General features: G+C 37.4%; 1 protein-coding gene across 3 annotated transcripts in view; it reads right to left on the minus strand.

Moving 5' to 3' along the window:
- The window catches only part of PARD3B (par-3 family cell polarity regulator beta), a 1116980-nt gene that overhangs the window by 433290 nt on the left and 664654 nt on the right, over positions 1 to 19036 (minus strand). For all 3 annotated transcript variants that reach the window (XM_017893929.1, XM_017893928.1, XM_017893931.1), the window contains 2 exons: positions 17028 to 17127; positions 9764 to 9879 (listed from right to left, as the gene is read on the minus strand). In XM_017893929.1, coding sequence (XP_017749418.1) covers positions 9764 to 9879; positions 17028 to 17127 — 216 coding nt within the window. The remainder of the gene's footprint in view (positions 1 to 9763; positions 9880 to 17027; positions 17128 to 19036) is intronic.

Consider the following 19036-nt stretch of genomic DNA (forward strand, 5'->3'; position numbering starts at 1 on the left):
CATTAGAGAAATGCAAATCAAAACCACAATGAGATACCATCTCACACCAGTTAGAATGGCGATCATTAAAAAGTCAGGAAACAAAAGATGCTGGAGAGATGTGGAGAAATAGGAATATTTTTACAATGTTGGTGGGAGTATAAATTAGTTCAGCCATTGTGGAAGACAGTGTGGCAATTCCTCAAGGATCTAGAACCAGAAATACCATTTGACCCAGCAATTCCATTACTGGGTATATACCCAAAGGATTATAAATCATTCTACTCTGAAGACACATGCACACGTATGTTTATTGTGGCACTATTCACAATAGCAAAGACTTGGAACCAACCCAAATGCCCATCAATGATAGAATGGATAAAGAAAATGTGGCACATATACACCATGGAATACTATGCAGCCATAAAAAAGTATGAGTTCATGTCCTTTGAAGGGACATGGATGAAGCTGGAAACCATCATTCTCAGCAAACTAACACAGGAACAGAAAACTAAACACCACAGGTTCCCACTCATAAGTGGCAGTTGAACAATGAGAACACATGGACATGGGGAAGGGAACATCACACACTGGGGCCTGTTGAGGGGTGGAGGGGCTAGCGGAGGGAGAGCATTAGGAGAAACACCTAATGTAGATGATGGATTGATGGGTACAGCAAACCACCGTGGCATGTCTTTATCTATTTAACAAACCTGCACGTTCTCCACATGTATCCCAGAACTTAAAGTATAGTGGGGCGGGGGGTGGGGGGAGAAGGCTTAGAATTACCTAGATACAGAGCCTCAGTACAAAATATAAAGAAGAAAGCACTTCATGTTTTAATCCAAGTTTTATGAGGAGCCCAGAATATTTAAGTTTTAAAGAATAAGGCAGTTTTTCCATTGACCAAGATTTCTCTTCAGAGCACAGATAACACTCTAAGTACATAGAGGTCAATTTAGTAAAAATCTGCATGGGTCTGTTACTGGCAGAATATCATTGGTTAAGGTTAGTTTCTAAACTTTATAGTTTTTTTGTATCTCTTCTGGGGAAATAGAGCCTTACATTTTTCTTAGAGACACTGACATTTTAAATTAACTACATATTCCACTAAACATTCCCCGGCCTTGAGAAAATACACTCAGTGAAAAACTGCATGGCAACATTTGAGACCATTTGTGGCCCCATTATTGACTTAAGGATATACCTATGAAATCCACAGGTTAACTTCTCTCCCAGCATTTCATAATACTTAACTTTAGGAGAATTTACTTATATTGACTGTTCAAGTCAACCACCAAGTATAAGAAAAACCTGTAGGAGATGTAGAAGCTCATTTCTGATTATACTACCAACACTACCCTCTCCATGACTGCTACTATTACTAATAACACCATCAAATCCCTAGGCATTAGGGGTGTTCGAGGCATTAGGTTAAGTGTTTTTATATAAGAGGGATGATCCTTGCTCCGAAAATGCTTTCCTTTTTTAGATGGGGGCATTTGAGAAAGCTGTATCTCTTATTCACTCATTCAACAACTTATAAAAGAGAGCAATTAAGTTTATGGCATTTGTGAGCATTTGGTCATGGGAGGGGTATGACAGGGATGGCCTGGCATGTGTCACAACTTTTAGACAAGTCTAGAAACATATAAAGCATTATAAAAGTACAATTCCTACATAAAAGGTATTGTTTTCCAATTAATAACAGTAACAATGAATACAAAGTCAAATTCTTCTTGAAAGTATGTTTCCTAGGGAATGTAAAACACAGCAGGAGGAGAGGATGCGTAGAGACTTACAGGGATAGGAAAAGCACGTCCTTGACATAGAGAATCATTTTACACCTTTGCTTCCAACTCAAATCGTTGTTTTAATGAATTTTAAACAGAATCTGCCTTATTCTGCTACATCTGAAGTATTGATCAAGTTATATTATAGACAGTGATCTATATTTCCACATTTCAGTTACTACTACTACTAGTCTATAATTCACTTTAAATGTAGCAATTATCTAAAATATAATTACATGCTACATTTTGGTTAATCCAAATGTCCGTTTTCTTAATGTTTTGAAAGAGGCCGGCCATGGATGGAGGTGCTGGAAACTATCTGAAGTCTTTTCTCACTAGAGATGTCTCTCTAAGAATTCAGCCTGAGTTCTGACAGGTAGGTTCTCTAAATTCAACTTTTCATTTATTCATCTCACTACAATTATATTCTGTGTAATATGTACACAGTGCTATCATCTGTGTACATATAATACAGTTATGTAGTTAAAACACATAACTATATACATTATAATATGTTTTATTTATTTATTTTTTTGAGACAGAGTTTCATTCTTGTTGTCCAGGCTGGAGTGCAATGGCATGATCTTGGCTCACTGCAAACTTGGCCTCCTGGGTTCAAGTGATTCTCCTGCCTCAGCTTCCCAAGTAGCTGGGATTACAGGCATAGGCCACCATGCCTGGCTAATTTTGTATTTTTACTAGAGACAGGGTTTCTCCATGTTGGTCAGCCTGGTCTTGAACTCCCAACCTCAGGTGATGCACCCGCCTTGGCCTCCCAAAGTGCTGGGATTACAGGTGTGAGCCACTGTGCTCGGCCTTATAATATGTTTTAACAACATAAACATATTAAAATACTCTAACAAAAATAAAAAGAACCTGTATCCCTTGTCAAACACTGAAAAAATATATGATGGTCTCTTTTTCATAATTTTGGTGAGTTCTGCTTCTCTTTTCAGTCTTCAGGAGCTGTTTTAATTTACATATTTTTTCCTTTTATACCAAACATGCCACAAACCAGAATTCCATTTTCCATCACTGTTATCCTTCTCAATTTCAAAACTTGTCAACATGATGTATCTTCTGATGTGATTATCATTGCTTGATATATCTGGGGTACTGATTAATTTTAAACAGATGTGAGTCTTTCAATATTTGCATGAAAATATTTGAGGAGAGCTCTCCTATGCCTCTTAAGCCATCTCTCTTTCAGGCATAATATCTTTATTCTTTCAACTGTTTTTCACTAAACATGGTTTCTAGGCCTTTCACCAATATCTGGATTGCATTCTATACTGTCTTTGTAGCTATTAAAATATTTTACCCATAACTGGATATGGAACTGTAAACGTTATGACCAGGCCAGAATAAAGTGGAGCTGTTTTCTTCTTTGATCTGAAAACACAGAACTAGCTTTGGGGATGGCCATTTCAGGCAAGCAGCTAAGAACCAGGGGATTGCTTCAATAGTTACTATGCCAACTCTCCTAAATCCTACACTTATACAATTCATTTCTTTTAACCTGACTTTATGACATAACCTTTATCATTCACTATCCCATCTAAAATAGCTTCATGTCTCCTCAGTCATTCTCTCTACCTGAATTTGGCTTTAGGAAAAACATTTCTATCGGAATCTGTCATCGGAAATTTTATTATTTATTCACTGTATACATCTTTATCATCTGTTTGCATAACGAGAATGAAAACACTGTAAGATTGCAGCCTTTGTCTTATTTACCCGGGATACTGCCTGGCATACAGTAAGTGTCAATAAATCCTTGTTGGAATGAATGCATTATTCTTTATTAAATTCTATCTTCTTCAATTCTGGAGAAATCATCTGAATGCTAATTCTGTAAATCTATCACCCGATTCTCTAAGACAGTATTTCCTGAAAATGTGCTTCTCTCTTCCTCTTTTCTACATAGCCAAGGTTATCAGTGAGTTCTTGAAGCAGCCACACTAGTGTCTTCAGATGCCTCTTCCTTTTCTTCCTCCCTGAGATAAGTTATCATAATGTTAGAATTTCCTTTTGGAAGTTTTTCCTCAACTCTTGAGTTTTTCTTTCCTGTTGAGGTTCTAATCTAGGTACACGCAGCAAGCACCATTTCTCTCATTTATTTACCACATCCCCAGTGTTTAATGCACTTCCTAGCACACAGCAGGCACTTAATAAACATTTACTTAATGAATGAACATTCCCTATAATTCCTTTATTTTGAGTTACTAGAGCTTAGAGTATATCGCTGACTTCATCTTTGTATACTTGTCTATTATACAAATAGACACTTTCTTACAGTGTTACCATTAATTTTTCTTTACAAAACAGATTATTTTCTTTGAAGTCAAAGTTGTATCCAAAACAATAATACCCAATTCAGCTTTTAACTATATTCAGAGGTACTACTCATTGGTGGACAATAAAAGAAATCCATGGATGTAAATAAAAATAGTAAAATATATTTATATATTAGTTATACATACAAACCAGCATCACACTTATTAGAATAATTTTATAAAAATTATCCTATGTATTCAGTCTTTATTATCAATAATTCAGAGAAGTACCTCATTATATGAATATAATCTTAAAAGAACGTATTAGAGCAGTAGTAAAGTAGTATTAGGCTTTTTTCATGCTCATCTTTGAGCTGATACTAGAAATGTACTCTCTAAGAGGAATATCTGACATGTATAAAAGGTTTCATACTCAAAATGTATCTCAAATATTTACCTTTGTAGATGTGAGAACTCAGTTGGCTTATAAATTACTTCAATTGTGGGTATCTAAAAACATTTCCTAATTTAAAAAAAAAATTAGAGCAAGCAACTTACAGAAAATAAAACTGCTGAATCACAAATCTTGAAAGGAAATCAGCCAACCTATTTATCGTCTTGATTTTAGGGAGATATTCAGGACACATGCTCTTGCTTAAAAGACTATGAGACATGGAATGTTAACAATCTTCATTGTCAGGAAACTTCCTAAAATTTCGTCTGAATGCCTCACGCATCACTTTAAGCTCATTTCCTCTCATTGAACAGGAGTACAGCTGGCCAGCATCTTCCATCTGCACTACCCTTCGCCTTCTCCGAACTGGGTTATAGAACACCCTTCTGAAATGGGAGTGGGAGGCCAATTTGAAACAGGAGAGGAAACTCTAAAAACAATATCTTGTGAGAAACAGAATTTTAAACTTAACTCTGAATGGGGCTACAGAGTAGGTCAACAAAGGGGGCCAAAAACTGAAGTGCTATCCCTCGAATAATTCAGACTAATTCTCAAACAGTATTATGGGGTCATAAAACACCAAGCCTGGAAATTAAAGATTTTATGCCTCATCAAAAGTCTTTGAATGTAACTTCCTGGCATACTGCCAACAAGGGCAGCTCTTTGGGGGAAAACCCTATGCCAAAGGCCAAAGAGGCAGCTGTGTTATTCAGCTCCTGAGAGCTTCCAACTCAACACCCACACAAGCTCAATTAGGAACAAATTAAAGGGGTCCAGACTGAACACAGTAATTCTGGTAATTTAAATAAATAGAGAAAAGTCTACAATTAGTAGGAAAAGACTGATTTTCTCCAAAACCCAGAAGTATCCACCCAGTCTCTTAAGTGACACCCTAACCCCTTTGAATTAGCATGACTACATGCAATTATTTAAAAACAAACTTCCTTTTATTTATCATTGTAATCATTTCTGATCTGACTTAAATGTGACCACATGCATGCCAGCAAAAGTATCCACAAAATCCCAAGGCAAAGCAGCCTCAAAGGGGCTATATATACATTATACTTATAATGTATACCCAATTCAGCTTTTACTTATACTTATAATGTATACATAGGAATGAATGACACTGAGTAAAATTGTAATCAGAGTTGTACACCTACATTTTAGAGCATATAATGTGTTACCCATCTCAAGAAGTGTTTAATATACACATCTGTAGTTAATCAATAAACATTTTTGCAAGTAAAGGGAAAAATTTAGAGTCATTGAAAAGAATCAAAGATTTAATATTGGGGAATCTATTAATTAACTCACTTTTATTTCATGAATAGAATAAAGAACAAAATCCACATTATCAGCCAGTAAGGCCCTTAAAATCACTTATTAAAATTAAACATTCATTCTTGATTAAAAAAATAAACGATTTAATCAAAAAACTTTTAGGATGTTAGGACTGCAAAGAAACTTATGTAGCTTGATCAAATGTTTCCATGAGAAACCAATAGCAAACATTATAATTAATGTGTGCGCTCTCTCTCTCTCTCTCTCACACACACACACCCCCCACAGTGGAAGCACTCCTATTTCATCTTGAAACTCATTTTGATTAGCTGATTGTACAGTCCATGCAGGAGAATGAGTACATATGAAGAGCCAAAGTAATTTTACAAAGGAAGAAAAATTAGAGGAAGATCATCTTGTAAGTAATCAAAATACGAAGTAATAGCAAGATAATTTAAACGGGGTGATGCTGACACGACATGGACTAATGTATCAACAGAATAGCATGTCTAGAAATCCACACATCTATGTAGGTATGGGAATTTACTATTCAATGTGACTGAATTTCAGATTAACAGGGAAAGAACGGAGAAGTCAATAAATGTTATTAATAATTTGCTTACTTACGTAAGAAAATTCTTCCATCTCATACCCCATGGATAAAAATATATGATAGATTGCTAAATATTTTTTAAAGCCTCTAAAAGTACCAGAAGGGAATGAGATAAACATATAACCTAAATGTCACAAAAGAAGAAACGATGAAAATATTTGACAATAAGACTGAAACCTTTTTTATAAGAAATATCACAATGAAACTAAAAAGACAAATAATAGGTTGCAAAAAAATGACTTGCATCCCAAGTAACAATATTTTATAAATGAAAGAAGAAAAAATTAACAAATGGTAACTTTGGCAAAGGCTATAAATAAACAAATTGCAAAATCTTAAACACAAACAACTCAAAAACCCACCAAAACAACAACAAAAGAACTGTTAATGAAGCCCACATTCCATTAAAAGGGGAAGAGAAAAGTAAAGTATAACTGAAGATTAACGAATGTAACACTACGCAACTATTATAAATAAACGGTATGTGATGTGGACATGCACATAGATGGGGAAGCAACTGGTGCTTTCTAGGAGCACTTACATTTTAAACTACATTTGTGTCTGGTGAATAGGTAAAAGAGATGGCAATAAGGAGGCTTTATTTTTCTTAATCGGAATTGTCTGTCTTCGAAAATATAACTGAAAATAAGTAAATGGAAGCTGCTCACCTTTAAAATAGCTTAAACAGATGAACAACAACTCATTAATATGCAAGTTAAAATACTAGTTTGGTCTTAGTAGCAAATGTAAAACAAAAACAAGGGTACCGATAGGGCCCATCAGCCTCTGAAGATTCCTACAGACTTTATAAAGTGAGAAATAGCCAAAATAATTTAATTATGCAACAAATAGAAGGGTTTTTTTTTATTCTGAAGCATATAAAATGTTGGTTTCCAGCTCAAAATAGATAGCATGAATTGTATATTCATCCTAAATAGGATACTTATCAAAACGTTTTAAAGAATGTTAAAACATTTTAAAGAATCAAGATCCTGCTAGTATTATTCCTATAAACATAGTCACCTACCTTTTGAGCAAATAAATTAATCTCTTACATTGGCCTAGTGCCATATATGGAAAACGAAACTATATACAATATTCTATTCCCCTAATGAAACAGAAAAGACACTTTCAAATGTTTACCGTTGGGGTATCACCTAAGTGAATTTCACATTGAGAAGGTTAACACATTTGTTAGGCTCCCTGACTGTTCTGGGGAGAAGGGATCAAAATGGTGGTAGAATGTTGACCCTCAGGGCCTTCTGAAAGACTGTTGGCTTTAACCTTGTACTTCTTGGAAAGGACCAAACTTTGATGATTACTCTAAACATGTTTTTACAGCGTGCTACTGAGTATTTCCGCTACATGGTGCATTTTAGCCAGTGCTTTTAGTTGGCACTAGGGTAAATAGCTCATAACCTGACCAATTTTGTAAAATGAATAAACCTTACTATTATTGTTGTCATTTATGGCATATGTATAAAAATGCAAAGAATCATTGCTAACTACATATATTTTGCTAGGACTATTTCAGTTTCGAAGAGAAAACTCAAAATATAGTTTTGGTAATAAAATGTTAACAAAATGGCTGGACCCAGTGGCTCACACCCTGTAATCCCAGCACTTTGGGAGGCCGAGGTGGGTGGATCACTTGAGGTCAGGAGTTCGAGATCACCCTGGCTAACATGGAGAAACCCCCTCTCTACTAAAAATACAAAAAAAAAAAAAAAAAAAAATTAGGTGTGGTGGCAGAGGCCTGTAATCCAAGCTACTCGCAAGGCTGAGGCAGGAGAATCACTTGAACCCAGGAGGCGGAGGTTGCAGTGAGCCGAGATCATACCACTGCACTCCATCCTGGGAGACAGAGTGAGACTCCATCTCAAAAATAATAATAATAATAATGATAAAATTCAAAAGTAAATAAAAATACTGATTCTGGACATGCCTTAGGTTTTATTTTTTGCAGGTTTCATATTTTTTCTCTCTTAATTTACAATGGGTGCTGTTTTTTCTTTTTAGAACCATAATAATAGTGGCTGCTTTAATTAAATGAGAAAACAGAAATATATTTCTCTCCTCAAAATAAGAGCAGTTTTGATCCATTCATCTTCTTTATAGAGAAACTGGGAAGACAGAACAGGAAATGTTTATCAAGCACTCTATAAAAATGAACTGCTCTTTAAATTATTAGTAATAACGTATGTCACTGTCACAAATTATTCCTTTGGTTTGTCAAAGGTTCACGCTTGAGAAAATACTGTTTCTGACCAGTGTTCAAGACAGCTTCCTTGTTAAGGTTTCTATTGTCTCTCACTACAGGTGACTACAGCAAATGCATCCCAGTGATTTAGTTAATTTATACAAAACAGAATCAATTTCTCTTGTTTCATCATGATTGAACATTTTTCTGAACTCCCGTAAATGAATTACAGATAAGCCCTATTTATCAGATTGTTTGGTGGAGCACGCACTTTTGATTATTCTATTTTCTCATTGTTACTAATGAAATATATAATATGCCTCGAGAAAAAACAATTGCAAAGCTTGGCCTCTAAGCATTCACGAGGCAATGGATATTTTGCTGAGAATTTATTTTGTACCCATACTTTTCTCTAATAGTGTTCTCTCTAAGAGCCCATGGGAGGGCAGTGATGCTCTAGGGTATATGAGATGTCCCAAGGCTTTCAGAACACAGTTGACAGGGGCCCTTGCTTTGCCCTGGCACCCAACAGTCACCAAGAAGTTCCCCATGGTGCTGAGAACCTCAGTGAGGTTGTTCAGGCATGGACAGAGGGTACCTTGACACCCTCAGTGTGGCAAGCCCAAAAGACCCCCTTTCCCTCTAGTGTCACAGGATTTGGGGATGGGCATTTAAAAAGCTGAATTTTCTGCACTGCTGCTATCCCTGTGCATCACACATGGATAGGAAAAGAAGGATGTGAAGCACTAAGGCAAAGGATGCTTTGAACCACATGATTTTCCCAGGCTCTGCAACAGGTATGCCCGCACAGAGTGGAAATGCCCTGGCAGAAGCAAGGGTGCAAATGCAAAGGCAGACAGATGAGATAAAGATGCCTCTGGAATTCAGATCCTCCAGAAGGAATCATTTTTGTGATCTATAATGGGAGGATAGTTTATAGATCATTTTGTAAAAATAAATCACTTCTCTTTGTTTCACAAAGTGGGTAATTACAATTAAGTGTGTGAAGAGATAGGAAGGTGAGATGGCCATTATCCCTTCCTCTAGGCTTCTTCAGACCTTGTTCCCTGAGGTTTGAGTTGAAGAAAGAAAACCAGGACATTTGGGAAGATAAATGGGCTAAGGCTGGAGAGTTGACCTGGATGTCACCTCACCCTTGCTTACCAAGGTCCATGCTCTTCGAGGCTTTCAAATTAATTGATTCAGGCTGCCTGGCCGGTGTCACAGATCTGAAGTTGATGTGCTGATCTGGAAAATATACTGCTGAATCCACCCCAGAGCTGTGGAAAGAAGCCATATGTTGTATTTAGGTTTAGAACAAAATCTTTTTAAAAATGAGGAAGCAGTTCTCATTTTGAACACAGCCACTCATCACTCTGTGCAACTCCCAACCACATATTTTAAACTAATTCCTAAATCTCAGGTTTCTTTATGAGATGTAGCAACTCTGTTTTCATGTATTTTACCATACTGTACAATTTAAATAAAATATTCTCTGGGTAATACCGTGTTTTACTCTTCACTGATTTCTGCTAATTGGGATCCTGCTGTACACTATATAACTTTAAGTGGATAAAGAAGGCCTGGAAAACACTAGCACTTCAAGAGATGTCATCAGATATTAGCAGAGTCCAAAAGCAGGTTAAGGGATTTCTGTGGGCTAAGCTATGCCTATTTTAAAAAGCAAGTGAAAAGGTTGTATCCTTTGGAGAAAACCATCCTGTTGAATGACTGATGCCTGTAGGAATTTGGTTTTCTACTTTATTTAGGTCTTTTTTCTAAAACTAATGTTAACACTGAGCAGATAGTCTGCATATTAAAAGTGCAAAAAGGAAGTAATAGGAAAAGCACACTTGACAATTTAGACACAAGATACATCAAATGCCCATTATAGTTTTCTTAGTACTTGTAGGCAATCTCAAATAACTTCCTTTCGGCAGAACATTCTACTTATTTCATTTGACCAGACAGGGTATTATGTAAGAGAATTACAGACAATGACTTATTTCTTGTTCTATAAATAAATTATATTTATATAATTTTAATAAACTAAATTATAGCCATTTCCTCCCCTTGGCACTCTCATCTGTTTAGAAAGTAAATATGGTAGCCCATCTCATCATAATTGCTATCCTAATCTCAGATATAGTGAAAATCCGAATCATGTATCCTCACAAAATCTGAAAGTATTGAGTTTTTCAAATGGTTGGAGTTTGATACTATAAACAACAAAACAATAGCAAAAATAACTGTTTTGAATGAGGATCCTTCTAAAATATAGAGGAGAATCTCAACCGGAAATACCAAAATAAGTTTAATCTTTTCTTGAAACTCATCATCCTTCCATATTCAATATTGTTTTTGAGAAATATTAAAATTAGTATGCAACAATAATAGTATGGCAAAATGAATAAATGAACCTCCATTTTCATAATGCAGTGGGTAGATTAAGGAAGTACTTGTTTAGCCAGGTGTGGTGGCATGCACCTGTAGTCCCAGTTACTTGGGAGGCTGAGGCTGGAGGATCACTTGAGTCTAGGAGTTTGAGGCTCCAGTGAGCTAAGATAGCACCTCTTCCCTCCAGCCTGGGTGAAAGAGGTAGACCTCATCTCCCCTACCCTCCTCCAAAAAGGAAGTACCCGTGACACCAGCACAGCCCTGTGCTCAAGAGCCTGGCTCCAGTACTTACCAGCTGTGTCAATTAAGAGACTGGCTCTAGTACTTACTAGCTGTGTCAACTAAGAGACTTACTGGACCTCTCTGGGCTTCAATTTCCTTATGTATAAAATGAGTAAAATTGCACTCTCCACCTCATAGGGTTGTTGAGAGAACAGAATGAGTGAAGATTTGTAAAGTAAGGACATTAGTGTCTGGTACCGAGCATTTTGTATAGAAGCAGATAAATTAGGTAAGTTAACAAATAAGCAGATCAATAAATTGACCTACTTTTGCTTCGCAAAACACTATAAGTTTCTGAGTTTTTCCCATTACCTGTGTTTTTTTACAGTTTCTCTGACGTCTCTGTTTTCGTCAGACTCTCAGTAAGTCTGTGACTAGGAGCCCTTTTCTCTATTTAGAAGGGTGATGTGAGAGCTTGATCAACCTGAGCTATTAACAATCCTTTTCTTTATTTTTATAGGTTAGTGTGGTCTTTGAATGAGGGCCTAAGGCTCTCGCCAATGAAAAGATTTCACATTTTCATAAAAATTTCTCAAGAAGTTTAAATCCTCTCTTTAGAGTTATGTAGCTTTTTTTCTATTTCTTTCCCGGTGTCTGGGTACATTCTCAATACATGAAACCACTGATATATAAAGTATATTAGATATGGTATCTAGTAATGACAAAATATGCCAATTGTGAACAAAAATCCTGGACCCACTTAGTGTTACTGACACTAGCCTGGCCTAATAGCAACACTTTCATTTTTTCAGCCCATTTTAAAGAAGAATTCTGAGACACTACTGCACACATGAGCTCTCCCCTGAGTCTTGGAGTTTGGAAGCACTTGCCTTTAAATGTGTGATTCGACCTTTATTTGCACTTAAGTTTTCCATCCTTTGATCTGTTGTGATGATGTGGGTTTAGTGTCAGAAAGACTCATGGCCTTCATAGAATCAAAAAGTTTAAGAGCTGAAAGGGATTAAAGGTCACCTCATCTCTTAGATAAGACCCTGTGGCTCAAAGAGGAGGATTGGCGTTCCAAGGTCACACAGCTGGCCAGGGGCAAAGCTGGGACCAGAGCCACAAGCTCTGGCTGAAATGGTGGCCAGCCTGGGACACAGGTTGTTGCTGATCGCGAACCAGCAGAAGTTAAGCCTTTCACTTTTAGTGAAGACTTGCTCACCTTTTATTATGTGGCTTACATTTCAGGTTTGTTTTTTGTTTCAATAGAGTGGTGTACATCATGCAATAGAAAACTAAATCCTTAATCAAAGCAGTGAAAGTCTCCAGGGAAGAGGTGTAGGACCCTCATTAAAACATAGATCAGACTGCATTTAAAGTGCTCTGCTCAAGGCAGACTGAGAATCTACCCTACTGAACAATGTGTTGGTGAACCTGACTCATTGTCTTAGATTATCCTCTCAAGCCCGGCATTAATTCACAAATTAGGAGTAAGAGCTCACATTTTCCCAGACTCCTAGGTAGCAATAATCCCAATCCCTATTTAAAAAGTAAGGTGGCAATGACACTCAATGCAGTAACATCAAGCTAGGATCTATCTAATAAAGTGAATTTTTATACAAACTTTGGCATATAATCAAGAACGATCAAAGAGATAAAAGGCTGCACTATACACGTGAAGGTAACAGATGCTCTTATGCACACATCTGATTATGTCCTTTAAATTGATCATAATGAGATATCTACATATCAATTTACATACACATATATGTTACCATCATTTTGACTGTGACCAAGTGTACACTTTGAAAACCTTTCATAAAAGGGCCCCCTTTGCTGTGGTACAAAACGGAAATAAGGCAAAATAAGGCTGATATCAGATTGATGGATATTAAGGAGGTAAGTGAGTGTAATATAAGTCATCATAGGATTAGAGCCAATGTGGGCATATAGAGCACTGGAATAGTGAGTGAGAGCAGTACTGAGTTAGTTCATGTGAAAATATTTTAGACATGTAAGTTAGACTAGTAAAATGATTTGTAACTTTATGATACATATCTCAAGTGTTTGGATTGAGAGGGTGACATGATGATTATAAAATGCGACATTTTAATTTTGAAGGGAGTTAGCCTGTGCTCATGGCTGAGTGGGCTGCAGTGAAGGTTGTGGGAAGCTGCAAGTTAACAGCAGGCCAAAGACATGTCTTAGATAAAGGCCGTGTTTTCAGCATGAACAACCAGGGAATCTACTGAATAGAAATGATACTCAACGTCAAATTATGCTGCCTAATGAATAAGTAAGGGTAGCATGAAGCATATGCCAGTGTCTTGACTACGGTGACAAACCAGGAATGTAAAAGATGTATAAGAGTCAACAATGAATGTTCAAGAACCGTCTGAGATGAAAAGGTGAGGGATGAAGTCTTTGAGAGGCATGACAAAAACCATGTCTGAAGTCTCAGGTGTCCACAGATGGACTTCAACAATTGGCTACTATGAGTGACAGTAGATTCAGGTATGTACGTGAAGAAACAGACAAAGAGAGAAAGAGAGAAAGAGAATGTGAACATGTGGGGAATAGCCCAATGTTGTCTAAACTGTTAATAATATTCAATATATTCTGTCTGCTGCTTATTTAGCTTCAACTCTGCCTGAGATCCCACAGTAAGTTTATTTCCTTTATATTTATTTATTACTTAGACCTACATATTATAAACTTTTCTGTAATAATCATTGCATAATAGTAAAAATAGGTTCAGCAATTTCCCAATTTCATTTTGCACAGGCATTAAGTTTGATCAAATTTGTTTTTCATTCCTCATGCCATAGATAGCCTCACCCCTCAAACACCCTTTTTTCCTTTGAGCGGGCTTATACTTTTTTTTTTGAAAGGCAGAAGGCAGGAGAGCCTTTCTTGCTCAATCCTCCTGGCTCCCCTCCAGTCCTTCCTCCATCCCAAGTTTCACACATCCAACTCCTGCTGCTGCTGGTCACCTAGGCAACGCAGCAGACTGCAGGATGGTGCAGGTCACACGATCCTAGGAGGGGAGTTTCAAGGCTTAAGACTTGTTCTTTCTATTTTAAAAATATCTCTGTCCTTTCTTCTCCACCCATGCTCCTGATCCGCCATCCAGGCCCTGCTCTTCTCTTGCTAGTCCCAAGTCTGAGCGGCCTCCTTGTCTATGGTGGCTTCTGCCATTCCCTCCATCCTCCATTACTGAAACTGCTCTGCCTGATACTGTAATCTCCAGGCTCAAAGTGCTTCAATGCTTCTCCACTACTCTCTGGAGAAGCATGGCACCTATGGAGCAGGGCAGACGATGCCATTCCCATTGAGTCTTCCCTGAGATACCACAAGTTTTAGCCACACTGAACACACTCTGCATTCTTCTCTCCCATCATCTGGTTTCCTTAACTTAAATTGCCCTTCCCACCACTTCTTTGTCTAGATAGCTTTGTTCTATTTTCCAAGAAACTGCTCAAACACTACTCTCCTGTGAAAACTTACTTGACAACTCCAGACAAAGTTAGCAGCTTTTTCCTCTAGGCTCCCATTGCATTTTGCATCTAATGCTTAGGGGCTGCATCCCAGTTATCTGTGTGTCTGTCTCTTTAAGAGGACACTGCATTGCTTGCAGGCAGGGATGCTTTCCAATCCATTTGATTTCTTTCTATAGTGTCTGGCTCAGAGCTCCAGAAATACTTTTGAATGAATAAGTGAATGAATGACTTAATAATCAAATACTGAAGAGTGGAAAAGAAGAATGAAGTCTAAGACAATGTCATACTTTCGACTGAAAGGAGATTACTGTTGATGATTAAGAGAGCAGTTCTAATAAAAAAGTGAGAACAGAGGCCTAAAACACAGGGGACTAGGAAGGAAGAGTGAAAAGAAGATGGAAGTTACTAGTTCATACCATGTAATGAAGATTTACAGCAGTGAGGACCAATATAAACTTTTTTCTTTCCCCAATTCACAAAGGAATGGCTTTGCAGAAAAGGGAAGGAAGGAAATCCATGGAGACTTTGAAGCCAGAAAGGCAGTTGCTAAATCCCAACTGATCTCTGAACCACCTCTCTCCCTTGAAGGTTTCTCACCTGAGTGCTTCTCTCTAGTCTCCCCTGCACAGATGCTCAGTACCTCTGACTGCAATTGACCTAAAAGGTATCCAAAGAGTCTCTGGCTTCCAGGGGATATCAACCCTCTTCCATTCACCCAATCCATGTTATACACACACACAAAAAACCCAGGTTTCATTATGTGTATTACCTGCTAAAACCCTACAATAAGATTTACTATCTACCGAATGAAGTCTGTATACCTTATTCTTGCACTCTGGGCTTTATCATCTGGCTGATCAGCCCCAAGTTATGCAAATCAATTTACTCTCTCATCTCCATGCTGTTTCTTCTGCTGCCCTTCCTTCCCAAAACGCCCTTTCTTCCTGGGCTCATCTCATGTCCACCTGCTATTCATGAGTTAGGGTTCAGCTTAAATGACACTTTTACCATAGCATTTTCTCTGATTCCTTTATCAGGAGGCATTCTCCTCGGCCTCAGACGCCCAGAGCATTTTATCTACACCTTCTGGTAAGTATCACTCGGAACCCTTGTGTTTCAGTTGTCCCATGAGTCTACCTGTCAGCCTACCAGCTTCCTGAAGACAGGGTTTATATCTGATTCAGCTTTGCACCATCCCAATCATTTTGCACATATATACAGAATAAACAGTAAGGTAGAGCAAATGAAATTATGTTTTAAATGGCTTTTCTTAATGCCAACAAAATGTCATTTTCAATTCAGAATTGAGCAGGCAATGGAAATGAATGGACAAAATTAAATAGGTCCACATTTCTTTCATGAAACCCCTAGAGATACTGATCTAGAATATTATTGTGATTATCAATCTAGTTCACGAAACTGTAGTTAGCAAGATAACTGACTTCAAAAGTATAAGAATCAGAGATAGCTAAATATAGGTGAGCTTCCACCTAATAGAGTTAGCTATACTCTTGGCATGCTGCTTTATTTTTAGCAGACTGTATTAAAAAACATAATAGGAATGACACTAGCATTGCTGAAAGAAAAATGAAGAAATTTCACAGGATTATCATGGGACACAGAACGGAATAAAACACACAGTTTCTAACAGCCATAATAAATACAGAAAATAGCAAAGGGACAATTTAATGATTTTTAAAACTCATCAGAAGAACAAAATCTATGAATTCCCCTAGTCAAATAGTATACATGCTTAGTAAATCTCTCTCATGCTTGTGTGATTCTGAAAATTATTGATTTTTTTTTAGTTTCTATTACAGAATGGATATAATATTGGGTACCCTCTTCAATATTTTAGATTATATATGGTGTTGCTTTAATTTTTAGATTCCATTAAGTTTCTTGGAACATCTATTTTTAAAATACCTTTAGGGTTTGCCAATTACTAATAAAAACCTGTAAGCTTCCCATTTTCTCAGTTTTGTTTGATACCTTCCCATGTCACTTTTCTTTGAGCTCCATGGCTCTAGTTTTTAAATTTGTAAAAGAAAGTTCAACCATTCTCTTAAATGTTTTAATAATTTAAGGTGAATCTTAACAAATACCAGAAAGCAAAATATGCCCAATCTAAGCTATTAGCTAGGAGAAACTTTCACTGAAGCTTTCATTAGAAAGGAATTATAGATACTATAAGATTTCCATTCCAGAAAGAAATAGAGTTAAAATAAGTTTCCTGAATAAGGTTGCTGTGTTCTCCCAGAAAAACAATAACGAGGAACATTTACGATATATCATTTTATCAATACCTGTGACTGTAATCTTCGAGGCCCAATTCCAGAGCAGAATGTGGTGTTGGAGAAGGTGGAACTTCACTCTCGGTCCATCCGTCATTGGGCAGCAATAGGTCTATAAACAAAGAACAAATGAAGCTGTATAAAGTGGAAGCGGAATCATTCGATGCCTGGTTTGGTTTCAGTATCTCTCTCAGACACAGTTTTAGCCAACACATAAACCAGCTCTGAAATAAGTAAGTTCTCACACAGAACTGAAGGATCCTTATGAGAATGAATACCTCTTGTGTGAGGAAATCTAAGCCTTCTAATATGTTTTTACACTGGTGACCTGCAGGCAACCCCTAGCAAACCCACTCCATGCATCTTGACTACCTTTTCCCACCAACAAAAGGCTGACACATACCCATTACCTGCGATCTGTGGAAGATTAACAAAGTCATCTGTTTTATGCCTTAACAGTTTTGTAAATAAGACTCGATAGTGAATACTGTGAATTATATGGTGATTAAAGCATTTGCTTCAGTAGCAAAAACTTCTTTTAAAAAATCGTGAGATATAGTATATCTGTTCACCATCTAGACATAGTGGAGGTAAACACACACACACACACACACACACACACACACACACACACACACGCCCTCTTTTTTTCTGTCTGTGCCATAATGGCAACACTTGAGTTTAAGGCCTTATAAGGAAAAGACAGGGGTCTAAATCCTGGTTTTCCCACCTACTAAAAATGTATACTTTTCCAGTCTGTTCTGTACTAGAAAAATAGACATGTACCTCTAATATCACCACAACTAATAACAAGGTTGTTGAGATCTTATTGTATAGCAGATATTATATTAAGCCTTGTACATTATTTCACTGAATGCTCATAATTACTAACCATATTCACTAGTGTATGAAAAGCATTATAGGACATCCTGGTTAAGTATATGGTTTTTGGAGCAAGACTGCCATGTTTCCAACCCTACTGCTGTGTGAACTTGGCAAATTACTCAACTTCTCCAAGCCTCAATTTTTAAAGCCATAAAGAGGCAACAAGAATACCTTTACTGGAGGAATATGAGAATTAAATTATATTTAAGCAGTGATTTGTAAATGCAAACTGTTAAGTAAACATAGGATTTTCATTCCATAGATTGTAAGTTCTACTTGTATCTATTACAGTGACATAGTTGGTAAGATGTGTACCTGATTTGTCCCTGAGACAGAATAAGAGACAAATCTCTCTAACCTTGAGAACTGCTGTTGGTGACAAAACCTGCTTTGGTTTGTCCACGTGCTGGATATGATGGTTAATTTTATATGTCAACCTGACTGGGCCACAGGGTACCTAGATATTATTCTGGGAGTTTCTGTGAGGGTGCTTTTAAACAAGATTCACATTTAAATAAGTAGACTGCCCTCTCTAATGGGCTGGGTCTTGTCTAATCACTTGAAGGCATGAATAGAACAAAAAGACTGCCTCTTTCCTGAATGAGAGAGAATTCCTCCTACCAGAGTGACTGTGACATGGGACATTGGACTTTTTCTGTCTTCAGACCCAAACAGAAACATTGGTGCTTCCTGAGTCTCAAGCCCATTTGCCTTCAGACTGAAACCACACCATCAGCTTTTTTGGTTCTCAGGCCTTCAGACTCAAACTGCACCATCAACTCTTCTGCAACCCCAGCTTGCTGACTCACCCTGCAGATCCTGGGATGTGCCTATTTTCAAGGTCATGTGAGCCAATTCCTTATCATAAATCAGTTTACACACACACACACACATTTGGTTCTGTTTCTCTGTGGAACCCTGATAAATACACAAGGCAAGGACTTGTTCCAAGCTCCGCCCCAGGCACTAGACTGATGTGGAGGTAGTTGTAGTACTGCTGACATGGCTCTGGGAATGAAACTTGAAGCAAATCTGCTAAGTAGGTGACCAGGGGGAAAGTAGCACAAAGGCAGCCTGCACTGTGTCCCTGCACCACCTCCAACCCTAGGAGTCCATTGATTTGGTAGTGGTGGCAG

This window comes from Rhinopithecus bieti, unplaced genomic scaffold, assembly GCF_001698545.2.
Source record: "Rhinopithecus bieti isolate Rb0 unplaced genomic scaffold, ASM169854v2 scaffold_22522, whole genome shotgun sequence".
Classification (NCBI taxonomy): domain Eukaryota; kingdom Metazoa; phylum Chordata; class Mammalia; order Primates; family Cercopithecidae; genus Rhinopithecus; species Rhinopithecus bieti.